Raw genomic sequence first — 17523 nt, 5'->3', positions numbered from 1 at the left:
AAAAAAAACTCGTACAGTGTCTGGATTTAGTCTCCCTCTGGTGGTTTTGTTCTTGTGGCCTGCTGGGAGTTGTGTTGCTGCCCCCTGCTGGCTAACTTTTCTGTGTTTTGTGTGTTCCAGCAGCAGCAGCAGCAGCAGATGTACATCGCCCAGGTGCTCCAGGACCCAAACTCAGATGAGCCGGGCGGCGGCAGCAGTGAGGAGGACCGAGGCTCATCCCAGGACGAGGAGATGCTGAACGGAGGGAATAGCATCAACGAGGCGGATTTCCAGTCAGGGGAGGACAGTCTGATCGCCAACGAGGTCCACCAGTAGCTGGGGGCGGAGCTAGAGGGAGGGGGCGGAGCTAGTTGAGGGCCATACCCACACAACAGTTGAGCTGACTGGAGAATCACTACACACACAAACACTCATACGGTAGACTGCCGTGATTAGCTCCACCCCCTTCCAGCCTGAAGACTTGACCCTGACCTTCGACGCCGGCGCCGGGTCGCCAACACCCAGTCCTGTGGAAACCAGAGGGACCTTAAAGTGTCTCCACAGGATGTCACTGTAAATAACCACAAAGCCAAAAGTTTTTTTTGTTGTTTTTTGTCGGGTGGGTGCGGGGTTCAAAAATTTGTGCCTGGGCTGGATTTCGTTCGTTCGCACTCGTGTCTTGACTGCTGATCGCAGTGCGGGTCGCCAGGACTGGACCCGTTGAGGGATTCTAGCCGAAGCTGACGCTGTTCTTTTACTGGGCCCGGTGACACCTCCAAACGTCACCGCCATCCTCCAGTATCAGAGCACTAAATGACTCGCCAACCGCCGGTTCTTGTAGTGGTAGAAGCCTCGCTTACGCAGACGCACCGCAGTCCCTCTTCCCTCCTTCATCCTGTGGATCTTGCCGGTTCGTTCAACACATCTCACGGAGGTTTTGTTTTTCTAACCTGCCAAGCTTTCGCTGCATGTTGTAAAAGTGCTGTCTGGATGTCGCCGCGGCCTTCGGATGATGTCATTCATCGCTGGCCAATGAACTCGCCACAGTTCCATCTTGATTTCGGCGGCACATCGTCCCACCTTCTGGAGGAGCGTTTGCAGCTTTTCCACTTCCACTGGACGATCCTCAAAGCACTGGACTCAGCGTGAGGATGCTTTCTGGTTTTGATTTCACCTGAACTACCTTAAATCGTGAATACCTGACAAAGGGAATGGGGATGTTTGTGTCTGTGTACATTTAGCAATCAAAACTCTTTCCATTTGTGGGGACTTTGTGAAGTCGCTCTGACTCTTCCAGCAGCAGCAGCAGCAGTAGTTTGGTAGACGCAGAAGAGCAGCGCTTTTCGGCCGGATGTTCTACCCTCGACGCCTGAAGCTGTCGGGACTCTCAAGGGAAATGTTTTCTGTCCTGTGTGTATTGAAGTGTGCACTGTCAGCCTGTCTGTGTGTTTAGTAGCTTTTTGTACGCCAACCTGCATCATGAAGGGTTTCACAGCATCACCAGGTAACCGAAAACACCTGGCTCACAGGTTCAGCCGTTTCTCAAACCGATCATCCCTCTACTGTAGAATTAACGCTGCAAGATGTTTCCTTCACACACAATCATGTTTTCACATCAACAGAGTCTGTTTTTACTGCATTACAGCTGCAGCGGTTTCATTCTACCAGTTCCACCTCTGGCACAGTGCTTGTTTAGCCTAGCTTAGCACAGAGTTAGCTTCAGATCTGTCACACCGATGCTTTCACTGCAGGAATCTTTGTCGATGAAAGATGACATTTCCAGAAACAAGCCGTCTAATTGATCCTTTCAACTGTTCTGCTTCCGCTGTGGTGTAGAATCCAATATCTCAGACCATCAAGTTAACTCTAAATGCAAAAAAAAGACAAGTAGTAGTTATTGAACGTAACTGCAGTTGTACGTCAGAATTAGAACTTTTGGAAGTTTGTCATGTTATCATCTATGGAGAACGTCTGCAGAGGTAGAGGTTCCTGTTGGACATTTTAAAAGGAAGAGCAAGTTCCTGCAGTAGAAAGCAGTCCATTGTGACTACCAAGCTAAAGGCTAATATATTGTTGGACCTACAGACCTCAACCTGTTATCATCTTTTAGCGGTCACAATGCTGTGACTTATCAGTGTACGCTATCTTGTTCGTTAACGAGGGAAAACTGCTAAGCAAGCTCCTTCAAAAGAGATAAAGATTTGTTGTTTGCTTTTATATCTAAAGTAGGCAAGCTTCTTAGTCCTGTTAGCATAGAGTTAGCCTAATGTGTTGGTATCTATTTTCATATAGAGTTTACGTTTATGCTAACTTTTGCACCATTGACCAGTTTCAAGTCAGAATTGAGTTAAGTGGCAATTTTTAAGTTTACCATCTCGTTCACAATGTAGCTTTAGTTTTTAGTAGCTTGCAAATAAATTAGCATTAGTTTTTGATTTCATCAGCAGGGAGTAACCAGCTCAGTTACTGAGTGTTTCTAGCTTGTTAATGAGCTAAATTTAGTTTTTTAGTTCATGAATTTGTATTTAAAAACTACCTTTAGTTTCTGAGGTTATTAGCTTGCTAACAAACTGGCTTTAGTTCCTGGTTTTATCAGTAATTTACAATCTAGCTCCCGTTAATGTGCTTATTTGCTTCTTAATTAACTAGTTTGATTTTAAGTTTTTCTTTTAGCTTATTAGCTAACTAGTTTTCATTGTAAAGGACATTAGCTTAAAACTAGCTTTAGTTGTAAATGTGATTAGCTTGAAATTAGCTTCAGTTATTTTTCTCAGCAGCTTGAAAACTAAGTCTTAACAATAAATGATGATGATGATTCTTGAGTTTGTTAGCTTGTTAACATGTTAGCTTTAGTTTTTGAAATGTTAGCATTATATAAATAGTAATAGTTGTACTTGGCGAGCGTTGTTCTTCAGTTATTTAGTGTTGAAATAGCTCTCCTTAGTTCATTAGCCTGTTAAAGAGAAGGACCTCTGGTTCTTGATTTTGTTGGCAAGCTAAAAAACTAGCTCTAATTCCTGAGCCTCTTAGTTTAACAAATTAGCATTTGTGACCTGAATAACTTGCTCAGTGACAGTCGGCTTGCTAGACTGGAGAGCTTTGTCCCTCTTCAATAACTCATCACAGAGTGAAACGGCGAACAATCCCAGGAACAAATGACTAGTGTGTTAGCAGTTAGCTTACAGGCTAACAGTAGTTCACCAGCTAGGCTACAGCAGCGAGTTTCCATTTCCACAAATGTGTGAATCGTCTGAAGCAACGTTTGAAAGTGATTTTTTTCTCTCTTGATGGAGCTACGCTAACCTAGCAGTTTTCCCCATTCCTTCCAGTGTTTGTGCTATGCTAGGCTAACCAGGCACTGGACACCAGGTGAAAGAAAACAAGGAAATCAGAAGTTTTCTCTGACCACAGGTTTAGTTTAAACTAGTCTGACTCATCAGATGTAGATTTAAGCTGACATTGCTCGGCTTTCTCCTTCTCTGCTGATGTTCACCAGTTTATTGTTTCTAAAACCCCTTCAGGAAACGTCATCGTTCACACGGAACATCTCAAATCTTTTGAAGATTTGGAACATCAGTAAAGCAGACACGTAAATGTTTAGCTCCACCATCACGTTGAATAGGATTTAAAGGAGCACAAACATGGCAGCGGTTTTTATTTCCCCCAAAGCAGAACCATTATGAGCTGGATAGAATGGTCTGACCACTCCGTGTTTAAACAGCTGGATAGAATGGTCTGACCACTCCGTGTTTAAACAGCTGGATAGAATGGTCTGACCACTCCGTGTTTAAACAGCTGGATAGAATGGTCTGACCACTCCGTGTTTAAACAGCTGGATAGAATGGTCTGACTACACTTTTTTGTTTAAACAGCTGCAGCTTTAATGCAGATTATTTTCTGGATGGAGGTTCAGGCGTTGCTTTCCAACAATCCTCGTGGTGTCTACTGTCAGCTGGGTCTAGATCTGTTGTTGAACCTGTCGTCGTCATGGTTCCTCCTGCTGCTCTACCTGAGGTGAAGAACATTGAAGCTCATCTGGTGACACCAGGTGTGACTCAGCGCCGCCCCCTGGTGGACGGTTCATCCTGACATGATTGGGTAGAAACGATGACACTCCCATTGTAGAGGCTTTAAGACGAGGTGTCGGCGTTGCCATGACAACAGGAGCAAAGGCACTTACCTGGCTGGCAGTGACATCATCAAGAAGCGACAGGTTGGGGTGCGGGGGGGCGATGAAATAGTCTCAGGTGTGTTTTTTTTCCCCTAAAATAATGTTTACATCAGTTGCTTTTTTTCGTGTGTGTGTGTGTGTGTGTGTGTGTGTGTGTGTGTGTGTGTGTGTGTGTGTGTGTGTGTGTGTGTGTGTGTGTGTGTGTGTGTGTGTGTGTGTGTGTGTGTGTGTGTCGGACACAGAGCTGGACTATGAAAGCTGTAGCCTCCAGGCAGGACGCCAGTTTGGCGGCTACATGCTGGAGAACCTGCAGCGTTTGTGTCTTGTGTTGTGTCCCGTCACCTCCAGGGGGCGCTGCTGCAGCGCTCTGCACTGATTGTATGCACATGAAGGAGGGATCTGGATCTGAGGCTCCAGGTTCGGTTCAGTGGCTCCTGAAACATTTAGCCGTCGTGAAAAGAAAAAGACAAAACATTAATGAAACCAAAGTAAGAAGTTGGTGAGTTTCAGATCTTTGTTGGGCTGCTGGTTCTGGTTCTGGCATCATTAGAGCCCGATTCAAACTTGGTCCATAATTAGACCTGACCCAAACAGACCAGAACACCAGTCCAGTGAGCACCTGAAAGGACCAGACCACCACCCTGGGCGGGATGTGATCCGATGGTTCTATGGGGGTTCTGGGAGTCTGTGTGGGGGTTCTGGGAGTCTGTGTGGGGGTTGTTTGATATTCCAGCAACGTTGGTTCAAAGCTGTGATGAAGGCTCTGAAGAATCAGCCACTGCTCTTTGCTTTCTTAGTTTTTTAAATCGTTGAAATGTGAAAAGAAGAATGTGAAGCGACTCGTTGGTTGAAAACAACTGAAATGAAAACCGTGTACAAAGTGAAATGTGTGTAAATAGCCATCGAAGCGCACGTCGTCTTCGGAGACGCAGCGACTCATCACTCCACGCTTTTAATTTATTGCTGTGACACTATTTATTTTTACTTTGGTTCCGTATGTACAGTGAAACATTCGTCCTATTTATGTTACTTGATCAATAAAATTGGCTTTCATCTGTTCCCTGGTTCTGTTGTTAGTTAGACCTGTAGGAACCAATACAGCACTTTAAATATGACCTTCATCCATCCGTCATCATCTATACACTGTTTAATCCACATTAGAGTCATAGGGGGTGGAGTCTGTCCAGCTAACTGAGGGTGAAGGTTCACCTGGACAGGTAACAGTCTATCACAGAGCTACACATTGACACCTACAGTTTAGAATCAACAATTAACCTCAGCATGCCCCTGGACTGTGAATGGAACCTGGAGAACCCAACAGGAGAACCATGGATATCTATCTAATTGTTTAATGTATGTTGTTTATCTTTTGGGCTTTATCAAAACAACTAAACTGACCATAGGAGCTCTAGTAAAATGTTTTTTTCTCTGGTGGGTTTATAAAGATGTTTTCTCCTCTCCTGACCATGACAACAACTAAACACAGAGCAGGAGCAGCTGAAGGTCACATTAAAACGTGGATTGTCCTGTTTGTGACTGAGTGATGCTCTCAGCCTGGGCGGGACCCGACCAGAACCTGGACGGAACCAGAGCCGAGGATCTCCAGCAGGCGGCGCTCTGCCTTGTGTCGCTGCTGCCAGTAAACCTGCAGCAGAAGAAGAAGCGGCGGCGCAGAGCCAGTTAGCAGTGGGCTAACGAGAATCTGACACCACCGGGATGTCTACGGCCTCCAAAGTGGTTCTGGGAGTTTCTGTGGTTCTGACTCTGAGCACCGTGGCTGCCGTCCACCTCAAACAGTCCTGGGACAGACAGGTAACCCGGTCCGGACCGAACCGGTCTGCTGCATCTAGCAGCGGGCTAACAGTTAGCTACAGCTAGCGGTTACCGGACGGGTAACGGGCAAGTTTATCTTCTAAAGTCAAACCTCACTGTGTCTAACGGACAGACTGCAGCTCACCGCCCGGTACCGAGCCGAACTTTAGCCGCGCTTTTAAATTAATAATACTAAAACACAGAAGCTAACTTTGTCAAGCTAGCAGGTAGTTAGCAGCAGGGCGACCTTTTCAAAGTAAAAGCTTCAGATGACCTCTGCAGCAGGACACAGTTCAGTAGATTAGATTTTTATTCATCACATGTTAAAATAAGTAGAAATACAAGGATAAAAATATGTGAAGCTGTAATATACAGGAAATACAAACAAGTCAAATTGTATTAATAATCATCTGACGTCTTACCGCGATCAAGCCAGCCCTCACTGCGAAACGCTTGGTCAAACTGACCCTCACTGGGAAAAGCGGTGCGCGCATTTACTAAACAATACGTCAAGAGCGATCTTTTTGAAGCTGTCGTTATTATTCAAGCGTATGACATCCGCTAAGAATCACTTCAGTCGGATGTGGAATTTCAGAATAAAAGCCCCCTGAAAAGCCATATTTATTTAGATATATCATGTACATTAGGACTGCCAATAACTGCCAGTTATTATTCCACTGTTCCACTTCAAATTGACACTACTCTACCTCAAGAAGACACAGAGTGAAAATCAGGTCAATCTGATGTGGAATTTCAGAATAAAAGCCCCCTGAAATGGCATATTTTAATATATATCATATACATTAACATCCATATTTCTCCCAAACTGCCAGTTATTATTCAACTGTTCCACTTCAGATTGATAGTACTCCACCTCAAGAAGACACCATGTCAAAATCAGGTCAATCTGATGTGGAATTTTGGAATAAAAGCCTCCTGAAATGGCATATTTATGTATATATCATGTACAGTAGCATTCATATTTCTTCCAAACTGACAGTTATTATTCAACAGTTTCACATCAGATTGACACTACTTTTACAAGATAATTTCACCCTAACAAAGATATCATATTTAACATTTTGTATTCATTCTCAAAAAAGAGGGGTGGTGCTGCTACTTCTAAAAATACTGAAAAAATAAAACATAAACTACAAAATAAGCTAAATAAAGTCATACTTTGAACAAAAAGATAACCGTAATAAAAACACAATATGGCACACAATTATAGAGAGTCAAACTTTATTTGTAAATGACATAACTGTCCAAGACTGATTTTCAGCCATTTGGCCTGTTACTGTGAAGAAATGGAAAATATTTTCACAATCATTTTAATTCTAAGAAAAAAAAAAATGCTCACAATAGCCGAGAAAACGACCTTATAAGATTATAGTGAAATGCAAAAGTTCAAATGGCTTTTATTCTGAAATACCAAATGAGACTGACAAGATTTTTAATAGATGTCTTCCACAGGTGGAATCCTATCAATCTGAAGTGGAACGGTTGAATAATAACTCGTAGTTTGGGAGAAATATGGATGTTAATGTACATATATCTAAATAAATATGGCTTTTCAGGGGGCTTTTATTCTGAAATTCAACATCAGATTGACCTGATTTTCACTCGGTGTCTTCTTGAGGTAGAGTAGTGTCAATCTGAAGTGGAACAGTGGAATAATAACGGACAGTTTGGGAGAAATATTAATCCTAATGTACATGATATATCTAAATAAATGACTTTTCAGGGGGCTTTTATTCTGAAATTCCACATCCGACTGAAGTGATTCTTAGCGGATGTCATACGCTTGAATAATGACGACAGCTTCAAAAAGACCGCTCTTGATGTACTGTTTAGTAGATGCGCGCACCGCTTTTCCCAGTGAGGGCCAGTTTGACCAAGCGTTTCGCAGTGAGGGCTGGCTTGATCGCGGTAAGACGTCTTCAGCTTTTAATGTGACGTAATGAGACGTCACAGCTTTGTTTGACCTTCAGTCTGAGAAACCGTGACGTTACATCCGAGAAACTGAATGTTTTGGTGTTCCTGCTTAAAAAGTAATCAGATGTTTTATCTTCACGTGTTGGTTCGTCTGTTGACTGTTTCCTGGTTTAATCGATCAGATGTTTGTTCCTAAAATGTACAAAAATGTGGATGAGAGTTTCCTCAGATGTCCTGTTTAGTCCAAATACCTTCAATTTTACTGTCAGAGAGAAAAGAAACTAGAAAATGTTCACGCTGAAGTAGCTGAAATCCCAGAACTTTGACTGATTATTAAAAGTTGGAGATTAGTTTGAAAGCTGAGAACAAACTAAATGTTTGTGTGTATCAAACAGTCTGAACTCTGTGTTATTTGTGACCGTCTAATGAGGAGAAAAAGTGTTTTAGAAAGTGAAAGAACATTGAAGAAACCCAGTTTTAGAAGCAGTTGTTCTCAGTTTGTTTTGTTTTGATGGAGTAACTGTTTAACGTGAGCTCATTATTCTGGAGGTCAGAGGAGGAAACAAAGGTGTCAGCTTCTTACTGTGGTTCATAAGACCTGTAGAAGTCCAACATGGAATATGGTTTCTGAGTCCTGGAGGTTAGGGTTGAACACCCAGCTGGACACCTGGAGGGTCCAGAGGTTCTAGAGGTAACATCTCTCTGGTTCTCTCTGCTCAGCGTCTCCACGAAGGTGTGGTTCGAGATCTGGAGCGTCTGGAGAGGAAGAAGGAGAACCTGAAGCTGCTGGAGGAGCAGAGGATCCTGACCAGACAGCTGGAGGAGGAGAGGAGACGCAGGGAGGCAGAGCTCCACCCACAGGACACCTGAGACAGGTAGACACTAAAACACCTGCCCACATCTGACGGCCAGCTCTGAACGTAACATCGGTTACCGTGGTGATGCGTCCGTGCTACACCGAAAAGTCGACCTCCCTGCTGAGTCTTTGGTCTCTTACTCCATCTCTCAGGTGTGCTGCTGGCCCAGACCTGACTCACCTGTCCTACCTGTCCAGGTGTGCTCCTGTACCTGAAGCGTGGGGGATGGACAGCAGCAGCGAGCAGCTGGGTGTGGGGGAGGACGAGGCGGCCTGCACGTCTGCATCAGAAGGCCTGGAGGAGGGGGAGGTGGAGGGAGAGACGCTGCTGATCGTGGAGTCGGAGGACCAGGGCTCCGTGGATCTGTCACATGACCACAGCGGGGACTCACTGACCAGCGACCTGGGAGAGGACGCCGACGGGGGCTGGGCCTGCGAGGACATGTCCTTCTACTGCGACCGCTGCCACAAGTGGATCCCTGCAGGTGAGCGTCAGAGGCCACAGGTGAGCGTCAGAGGCCACAGGTGAGCGTCAGAGGCCACAGGTGAGCGTCAGAGGCCACAGGTGAGCGTCAGAGGCCACAGGTGAGCGTCAGAGGCCACAGGTGAGCGTCAGAGGCCACAGGTGAGCGTCAGAGGCCACAGGTGAGCGTCAGAGGCCACAGGTGAGCCTTAGAGGCCACAGGTGAGCCTTAGAGGCCACAGGTGAGCGTCAGAGGCCACAGGTGAGCGTCAGAGGCCACAGGTGAGCCTCAGAGGCCACAGGTGAGCCTCAGAGGCCACAGGTGAGCGTCAGAGGCCACAGGTGAGCGTCAGAGGCCACAGGTGAGCGTCAGAGGCCACAGGTGAGCGTCAGAGGCCACAGGTGAGCGTCAGAGGCCACAGGTGAGCCTCAGAGGCCACAGGTGAGCGTCAGAGGCCACAGGTGAGCCTCAGAGGCCACAGGTGAGCGTCAGAGGCCACAGGTGAGCCTCAGAGGCCACAGGTGAGCCTCAGAGGCCACAGGTGAGCGTCAGAGGCCACAGGTGAGCCTTAGAGGCCACAGGTGAGCCTTAGAGGCCACAGGTGAGCCTTAGAGGCCACAGGTGAGCGTCAGAGGCCACAGGTGAGCCTTAGAGGCCACAGGTGAGCGTCAGAGGCCACAGGTGAGCGTCAGAGGCCACAGGTGAGCCTTAGAGGCCACAGGTGAGCGTCAGAGGCCACAGGTGAGCCTCAGAGGCCACAGGTGAGCGTCAGAGGCCACAGGTGAGCCTCAGAGGCCACAGGTGAGCGTCAGAGGCCACAGGTGAGCGTCAGAGGCCACAGGTGAGCGTCAGAGGCCACAGGTGAGCGTCAGAGGCCACAGGTGAGCCTCAGAGGCCACAGGTGAGCCTCAGAGGCCACAGGTGAGCCTCAGAGGCCACAGGTGAGCGTCAGAGGCCACAGGTGAGCGTCAGAGGCCACAGGTGAGCCTTAGAGGCCACAGGTGAGCGTCAGAGGCCACAGGTGAGCCTTAGAGGCCACAGGTGAGCGTCAGAGGCCACAGGTGAGCGTCAGAGGCCACAGGTGAGCGTCAGAGGCCACAGGTGAGCCTTAGAGGCCACAGGTGAGCGTCAGAGGCCACAGGTGAGCCTTAGAGGCCACAGGTGAGCCTTAGAGGCCACAGGTGAGCCTTAGAGGCCACAGGTGAGCGTCAGAGGCCACAGGTGAGCCTTAGAGGCCACAGGTGAGCATTAGAGGTGTGTGGGTGTGAACAGTCTGACTCTGTCCTCAGCTCAGCTCCATGGAGAGCAGCCCAGCTACCTGAAGGGAGACAACTTCTTCAAATTCACCTGCTGTGACTGTTCTGAGGACGGAAAGGAGAGCTTTGAGAGGATGAGGCTCACCTGGCAGCAGGTAGGACCACACACACACACACACACACACACACACACACACACACACACACACTCTCACTCACTACTGGTCAGCTTTCAGCAGCTGTGTGTGTTCTCCAGGTGGTGATGTTGGCCATGTACAACCTGTCTCTGGAGGGGACGGGTCGGCAGGGATACTTCAGGTGGAAGGAGGATATCTGCGCTTTCATTGGCCGACACTGGAACTTCCTGCTGGGAACGAGGTCACCTGATGTTTCACCTCTGATCTAGTGTCTCCTCAAACTGTGGAGGTTCTCACTCATCCAGGTCCTGGTGATGGAAGGAGCTTCAGGAGAAACCAGCTGGAAGTTCTGGAACCTCCTGAACCTCCTACCATCTCCTCATCCTGTAGATGTCCTATCTTATTTTTTTGTCATTTTGTGTCTCATTTTTGTCATTCTCTGTCTCGTTTTTGTTGTTTTTTTGTCTCTTAGTGGTGGTTTTATCTCCTCATCCTGTAGATGTTTTTCTATCTCCATGTTTCCTCTCTACTCTGCTCATCATCAGTAGATGTTTCTCCATGCTGGATGGATCTCCAGCTACCTGCTGCTCTGTTAGTGACTGCTGGTTCTGCTGGTGCGTTGCAGGAAGAAGACGTCGACGTGGTGGAGCACGGTGGCCGGCTGCCTCTCGGTCGGCAGCCCCACGTTCTTCCGCTCAGGAGCTCAGGAGTTCGGTGAACCCGGCTGGTGGAAGCTGGTCCAGAACAGACCTCCAACGCTGCGACCGGAGGTGGACAAAGCCTCCACCAAGGCCAAAGGTAACCTGCACTGGAACGGTAGCGTCCAGGTGAAGGGCGTCTGCTGACCTCAACCTTCTGTTTCCTGCAGCCTCCAAACCCACGGTGGACCCCATCATCACCGTGGAGGGTCTGAGGAAACGGGGCGCCAGGAACCCCGTGGAGAACGCCATGCAGCTGAAGGAGAAGCGCTCTCGCACCCAGGAGGCCAAAGACATCCGGCGAGCTCAGAAGGAGGCGGTGGGCGGTTACATGGACCGCAGCGCCTCCTCCACGCCCGTCAAACTGGCCGGAGGTCGCAGCACCGGGCGCCGCCCCGATCTGGTCCTGGAGAAAGGCGAGGTCATAGACTTCTCCTCCCTCAGCTCCTCGGACCGAACTCCACTCACCAGCCCCTCCCCTTCTCCTTCCCCCGACTTCTCCGCCCCCGGAACCCCCGCCTCCCACTCAGCCACGCCCAGCCTGCTGTCAGAGGCCGACCTCATCCCCGACGCCATGCCGCCCCAGGCCCTGTTCCACGGTGAGACGCCGTCAGTTACAGACCGAGTTACAGTTAACAAGTCATGAAATCAGATAATCAATATATTAACCAATGAGGCAGAAGATGGATGCATGTAATGAAGTTCAGTTGTAGCGCCTGTACTAGTGTTTGTAGCGCCTGTACTAGTGTTTGTAGCGCCTGTACTAGTGTTTGTAGCGCCTGTAGTAGTGTGTGTAGCGCCTGTACTAGTGTTTGTAGCGCCTGTACTAGTGTTTGTAGCGCCTGTACTAGTGTGTGTAGCGCCTGTACTAGTGTTTGTAGCGCCTGTACTAGTGTGTGTAGCGCCTGTAGTAGTGTGTGTAGCGCCTGTACTAGTGTGTGTAGCGCCTGTACTAGTGTTTGTAGCGCCTGTACTAGTGTTTGTAGCGCCTGTAGTAGTGTGTGTAGCGCCTGTACTAGTGTTTGTAGCGCCTGTACTAGTGTTTGTAGCGCCTGTAGTAGTGTGTGTAGCGCCTGTACTAGTGTGTGTAGCGCCTGTACTAGTGTTTAGCGCCTGTACTAGTGTTTGTAGCGCCTGTACTAGTGTGTGTAGCGCCTGTACTAGTGTTTGTAGCGCCTGTACTAGTGTTTGTAGCGCCTGTACTAGTGTGTGTAGCGCCTGTACTAGTGTTTGTAGCGCCTGTAGTAGTGTGTGTAGCGCCTGTACTAGTGTGTGTAGCGCCTGTACTAGTGTGTGTAGCGCCTGTACTAGTGTGTGTAGCGCCTGTACTAGTGTGTGTAGCGCCTGTACTAGTGTGTGTAGCGCCTGTACTAGTGTGTGTAGCGCCTGTAGTAGTGTGTGTAGCGCCTGTACTAGTGTGTGTAGCGCCTGTACTAGTGTGTGTAGCGCCTGTACTAGTGTGTGTAGCGCCTGTACTAGTGTGTGTAGCGCCTGTACTAGTGTTTGTAGCGCCTGTAGTAGTGTGTGTAGCGCCTGTAGTAGTGTGTGTAGCGCCTGTACTAGTGTTTGTAGCGCCTGTACTAGTGTGTGTAGCGCCTGTACTAGTGTTTGTAGCGCCTGTACTAGTGTGTGTAGCGCCTGTACTAGTGTTTGTAGCGCCTGTACTAGTGTTTGTAGCGCCTGTACTAGTGTTTGTAGCGCCTGTACTAGTGTTTGTAGCGCCTGTACTAGTGTGTGTAGCGCCTGTACTAGTGTGTGTAGCGCCTGTACTAGTGTGTGTAGCGCCTGTACTAGTGTGTGTAGCGCCTGTACTAGTGTGTGTAGCGCCTGTACTAGTGTTTGTAGCGCCTGTACTAGTGTGTGTAGCGCCTGTACTAGTGTTTGTAGCGCCTGTAGTAGTGTTTGTAGCGCCTGTACTAGTGTGTGTAGCGCCTGTACTAGTGTGTGTAGCGCCTGTGCTGGTGTGTGTAGCGCCTGTGCTGGTGTGTGTAGCGCCTGTGCTGGTGTGTGTAGCGCCTGTGCTGGTGTGTGTAGCGCCTGTGCTGGTGTGTGTAGCGCCTGTGCTGGTGTGTGTAGCGCCTGTACTGGTGTGTGTAGCGCCTGTACTGGTGTGTGTAGCGCCTGTACTGGTGTGTGTAGCGCCTGTAGTAGCTGTACTATCTGTAGTTTTCGTGTTCTCTGTAAACCGATCAGTCATTGATCTGAACTGATCAATGGTTCATCGATGACAGAATTGTTACAATTGTTTGTTTCCTTCCAGATGATGAGGAGATGGAGACGGAGGGGATGATCGACCCTGGGATGGAGTACCTTCCTCCTCCCAGCTCCAGCCTCGCCGCCCGTAAGAAGCTCCGCCCAGCACCGCCTCACATCAAACGTGAAGCCGAGAGCGAGGACGACGAGGGCCGCGAGCGCGAGGATGACTTGGAGGACGCGGTGGGACGAAGCAACGGTCCCCCTCTGTCCACCGGGGGGTGTGGTGGAGCCGGCGAGCGGAGGAGGATCGGTCATCCTGACAAAGTCGACGGCGGCGGCGCCCAGAGTCCTCGCTACACCGCCCTCAGCCTGTATGAGGAGAGGATGCTACTGCGCCGGCTGGACGCCTGCCCACTAGCGCTAGCCGTCACGCCGCAGGCCAAACGCCTCCACAGGAAGCTGCTGGTGCGGCAGGCGAAGCGGCAGAGAGGGCTCCCCCTGCTGGATGTGGACCGAGCCGTCAGCGCCACCCTCAGCCTGGTGGGAGGGATCTACGGAGCCCAGGAGGCGGGGGCTCTGCTGGGAGGCGGAGTCAAAGGGAAGTACTGCACCAACAGCCAGGAGCTGCGCATCCTCGACCGCTTCCAGGTACGTACAGCTGCTTTCTGCAACGTTCTCTACAGCAACGTTCCCACAGCGTCCACAGAACGTCGTAGGAGCTCCAGGAGAAACCAGCCGGACTTTGGAAGATGTTTCTTGAAACGTCTTCCAGAGTCCGGCTGGACCTCCAGGACCTGGATGAGTTTAACTCATGATGGGGCACCATGATGAAGACTTCTGAGGAGGTTCATGACCTCCAACCAGAGCGGATGTTCTGACACTTCAGGAACCAAACATTTGATGATCCTCAGTGCTCTGGTTGAAATTTCTCTACCAGAACCTAAACAGAACCTGTTCAATGTTTGTCCAGATCAGCCCGTCCAGCAGAAGAAACGTCCAGAAGAACTCCGTGTCCTTCTGGCACCGACTGATGGGAGCCGAGGGCAGTTTGGACCAAAGCATCAAGAGTCCGTATACGTCCCGGATCCTGAAGCCCTACATCAGGTACAGTACTCCATCTACAGGGACACAGTACTCCATCTACAGGGACACAGTACTCCATCTACAGGGACACAGTACTCCATGTGCTCCTCTGTTCTTCAGGAGGGATTATGAAAGTCGTCCGGTGAAGTTGCGGCTGCTGGCAGAGATCCGAGCGTTTCCTCACAGGAAGGATCCTGATTGGCTCCCTGAGGCCGACGCCCCCATTGATTACTGCTACGTGCGGCCCAATCACATCCCCTCCGTCAACGCCATGTGTCACGACAGCTTCTGGCCCGGCGTGGACCTGTCGGAGTGCCTGCAGTACCCCGACTTCAGCGTGGTGGCGCTCTACAGGAAGGTGGTGGTCGGCTTTGGCTTCATGGTTCCAGACATCAAGTACAACGAGGCCTACATCTCCTTTCTGCTGGTCCATCCCGAGTGGAGGCGGGCCGGCATCGGAACCTTCATGATCTACCACCTGATCCAGGTGAGACACGGTTCCTCCACGTGTTCTGATCAGTTCACTCCAAGTCATTTATGTGAATTTCATGTTTTCAGAGTTTAACATTTTTATGTCTTTAGCTTCAAAATAACATTTTAGCTGAGAAGTCATTTATGTGGATGGATCCATATTTCTCCTAAAATCCAGTCTCTGTGGAGGCTCTGCCATCAGTAGAACCTGATGGGTTGAAGTTGGACCAAACACGGTTCCAGTTTTGGATGTTCCATCACTAAACTGTAGTTTCTGTCTGGTGACTGATGTTCTCAGCTGGAATTAGCAGAACGAATAGAAGAACTTTATGGTTACTGAATCTAATTAGAGCAAACTGATAGTTTTTGGTGATTTATTCACTGAAACGTGATTTTGAACCAACCATGACAGTTTTTGTCTGATTTTCTTTGGAGAAAACATGTCAGACATCCATCTCAGATTTCATGTAGAAATGTAAAACAGTCAGTGTTCTTCTCAGTCCACACATGTTGGAACGTTTCATCTGCAGAACCGGCTTTGACCACTCAGATGCTGTTCAGTGCTGATGTCATGATGTGACATCATGTGTGTGTTGTGACGTTGTGATGTCGTGTTGTGATGTCGTATCGTGACGTTGTGATGTCGTGTTGTGATGTCGTATCGTGACGTTGTGATGTCGTGTTGTGATGTTGTGTTGTAACGTTGTGATGTTGTGTTGTGATGTCGTGTTGTGATGTTGTGTTGTAACGTTGTGATGTTGTGTTGTGATGTCATTTCGTGACGTTGTGATGTCATTTCGTGATGTCGTGTTGTGATGTCATTTCGTGACGTTGTGATGTCATTTCGTGATGTCGTGTTGTGATGTCATTTCGTGACGTTGTGATGTCATTTCGTGACGTTGTGATGTCGTGTTGTGATGTTGTAACGTGATGTTGTGTTGTGATGTCATTTCGTGACGTTGTGATGTCGTGTTGTGATGTTGTGTTGTAACGTTGTGATGTCGTGTTGTGATGTCATTTCGTGACGTTGTGATGTTGTGTTGTGATGTTGTGTTGTAACGTTGTGATGTCATTTCGTGACGTTGTGATGTCGTGTTGTGATGTTGTGTTGTAACGTTGTGATGTCGTGTTGTGATGTCGTGTTGTGATGTTGTGTTGTAACGTTGTGATGTTGTGATGTCGTATCGTGACGTTGTGATGTCGTGTTGTGATGTTGTGTTGTAACGTTGTGATGTCGTGTTGTGATGTTGTAACGTGATGTTGTGTTGTGATGTCATTTCGTGACGTTGTGATGTCGTGTTGTGATGTTGTGTTGTAACGTTGTGATGTCGTGTTGTGATGTCATTTCGTGACGTTGTGATGTTGTGTTGTGATGTTGTGTTGTAACGTTGTGATGTCATTTCGTGACGTTGTGATGTCGTGTTGTGATGTTGTGTTGTAACGTTGTGATGTTGTGATGTCGTATCGTGACGTTGTGATGTCGTGTTGTGATGTCATTTCGTGACGTTGTGATGTCGTGTTGTGATGTTGTAACGTGATGTTGTGTTGTGATGTCATTTCGTGACGTTGTGATGTCGTGTTGTGATGTTGTGTTGTAACGTTGTGATGTCGTGTTGTGATGTCATTTCGTGACGTTGTGATGTTGTGTTGTGATGTTGTGTTGTAACGTTGTGATGTCATTTCGTGACGTTGTGATGTCGTGTTGTGATGTTGTGTTGTAACGTTGTGATGTCGTGTTGTGATGTCGTGTTGTGATGTTGTGTTGTAACGTTGTGATGTTGTGATGTCGTATCGTGACGTTGTGATGTCGTGTTGTGATGTTGTGTTGTAACGTTGTGATGTCGTGTTGTGATGTTGTGTTGTAACGTTGTGATGTTGTGTTGTAACGTTGTGATGTCGTGTTGTGATGTTGTGTTGTAACGTTGTGATGTTGTGTTGTGATGTCATTTCGTGACGTTGTGATGTCGTTTCGTGTGTCTCCAGACCTGCATGGGGAAAGACGTGACGCTCCATGTGTCGGCCAGTAATCCCGCCATGCTGCTCTACCAGAAGTTTGGCTTCAAGGCTGAGGAGTACATCCTGGACTTCTACGATAAATATTATCCGGTGGACAGCACCGAGTGCCGCCACGCCTTCTTCCTGCGACTGAGGCGCTGACAGCTGTAGCTCCACCCCCTGACCATGTGACTGTTTCAGGAACAAACAAATGAAAAGCGTTTCCAGAAAGACTCGGCTGTGTTCCAGTCTGTAAATGTTTCTGTCGTCCAGTCAAAAAGTTCCCCTTCAATCATCTGTTTTTAGGTTTTTATTTCTGCAGGTGTGAGGTTCATGAGTCTCCAGCAGGAGGCGCTGCAGGAAGCAGGAGAAGCTGCTAGTTGACTTTTTAACTGAATGTTCTGGAATAAAGTGACTCCTCAAACAGGTTCATGTTTCCTGTCTGATTGGACGAAACTTGAGAATGTTTG

The 17523-nt window shown here is 48.4% G+C and overlaps 4 protein-coding genes across 57 annotated transcripts in view; all 4 read left to right on the top strand.

The window, feature by feature from the left end:
• The window catches only part of LOC110965247 (CSC1-like protein 2), a 34565-nt gene extending 29356 nt beyond the window's left edge, over nucleotides 1-5209 (top strand). For 3 of the 4 annotated variants that reach the window (XM_022214206.2, XM_051946025.1, XM_051946026.1), the window contains one exon: nucleotides 121-5209. In XM_022214206.2, coding sequence (XP_022069898.1) covers nucleotides 121-315 — 195 coding nt within the window. In that variant the 3' untranslated portion in view covers nucleotides 316-5209. The remainder of the gene's footprint in view (nucleotides 1-120) is intronic. The other variant, XM_022214208.2, reaches the window with a different exon arrangement.
• Nucleotides 5210-5771: 562 nt separating this feature from the next.
• Nucleotides 5772-9090, top strand: LOC110965231 (protein PET117 homolog, mitochondrial). Of its 2 annotated transcripts, none has more exons than XM_022214175.2 (3): nucleotides 5772-5962; nucleotides 8618-8772; nucleotides 8952-9090. In XM_022214175.2, the coding sequence occupies exons 1-2, from the start codon at nucleotides 5867-5869 to the stop codon at nucleotides 8765-8767; spliced, it is 246 nt and encodes an 81-aa protein (XP_022069867.1). In that variant the 5' UTR covers nucleotides 5772-5866; the 3' UTR covers nucleotides 8768-8772; nucleotides 8952-9090. The 2 variants fall into 2 exon arrangements, with proteins under 2 accessions (XP_022069867.1, XP_051802043.1); XM_051946083.1 differs by having other exon boundaries at nucleotides 5773-5962; nucleotides 8907-9054.
• On the top strand, nucleotides 8980-9525 carry LOC127533339 (cysteine-rich protein 2-binding protein-like). The gene is made up of 2 exons (XM_051946082.1): nucleotides 8980-9278; nucleotides 9439-9525. Exons 1-2 carry the CDS (start codon nucleotides 8980-8982, stop codon nucleotides 9440-9442), a joined length of 303 nt encoding a protein of 100 aa, XP_051802042.1. The 3' UTR covers nucleotides 9443-9525.
• A 173-nt stretch (nucleotides 9526-9698) lies between these two features.
• LOC110965230 (cysteine-rich protein 2-binding protein) lies at nucleotides 9699-17481 on the top strand. 50 transcript variants are annotated; one of them, XM_051946056.1, is made up of 10 exons: nucleotides 9699-9798; nucleotides 10039-10118; nucleotides 10159-10628; nucleotides 10730-10851; nucleotides 11236-11408; nucleotides 11479-11907; nucleotides 13569-14152; nucleotides 14475-14608; nucleotides 14708-15074; nucleotides 17042-17481. In XM_051946056.1, the coding sequence occupies exons 3-10, from the start codon at nucleotides 10608-10610 to the stop codon at nucleotides 17213-17215; spliced, it is 2004 nt and encodes a 667-aa protein (XP_051802016.1). In that variant the 5' UTR covers nucleotides 9699-9798; nucleotides 10039-10118; nucleotides 10159-10607; the 3' UTR covers nucleotides 17216-17481. The 50 variants fall into 50 exon arrangements, with proteins under 50 accessions (XP_051802016.1, XP_051802030.1, XP_051801995.1 ...); XM_051946070.1 differs by having other exon boundaries at nucleotides 10019-10098; nucleotides 10239-10628; XM_051946069.1 differs by having other exon boundaries at nucleotides 9721-9818; nucleotides 10039-10098; nucleotides 10239-10628.
• Nucleotides 17482-17523: the final 42 nt, after the last annotated feature.

Source organism: Acanthochromis polyacanthus, chromosome 3 (assembly GCF_021347895.1).
Source record: "Acanthochromis polyacanthus isolate Apoly-LR-REF ecotype Palm Island chromosome 3, KAUST_Apoly_ChrSc, whole genome shotgun sequence".
Lineage (NCBI taxonomy): Eukaryota > Metazoa > Chordata > Actinopteri > Pomacentridae > Acanthochromis > Acanthochromis polyacanthus.
The sequence above is the reverse complement of the archived record's forward strand: the minus strand, read 5'-3'. Positions and strand labels throughout refer to the sequence as shown.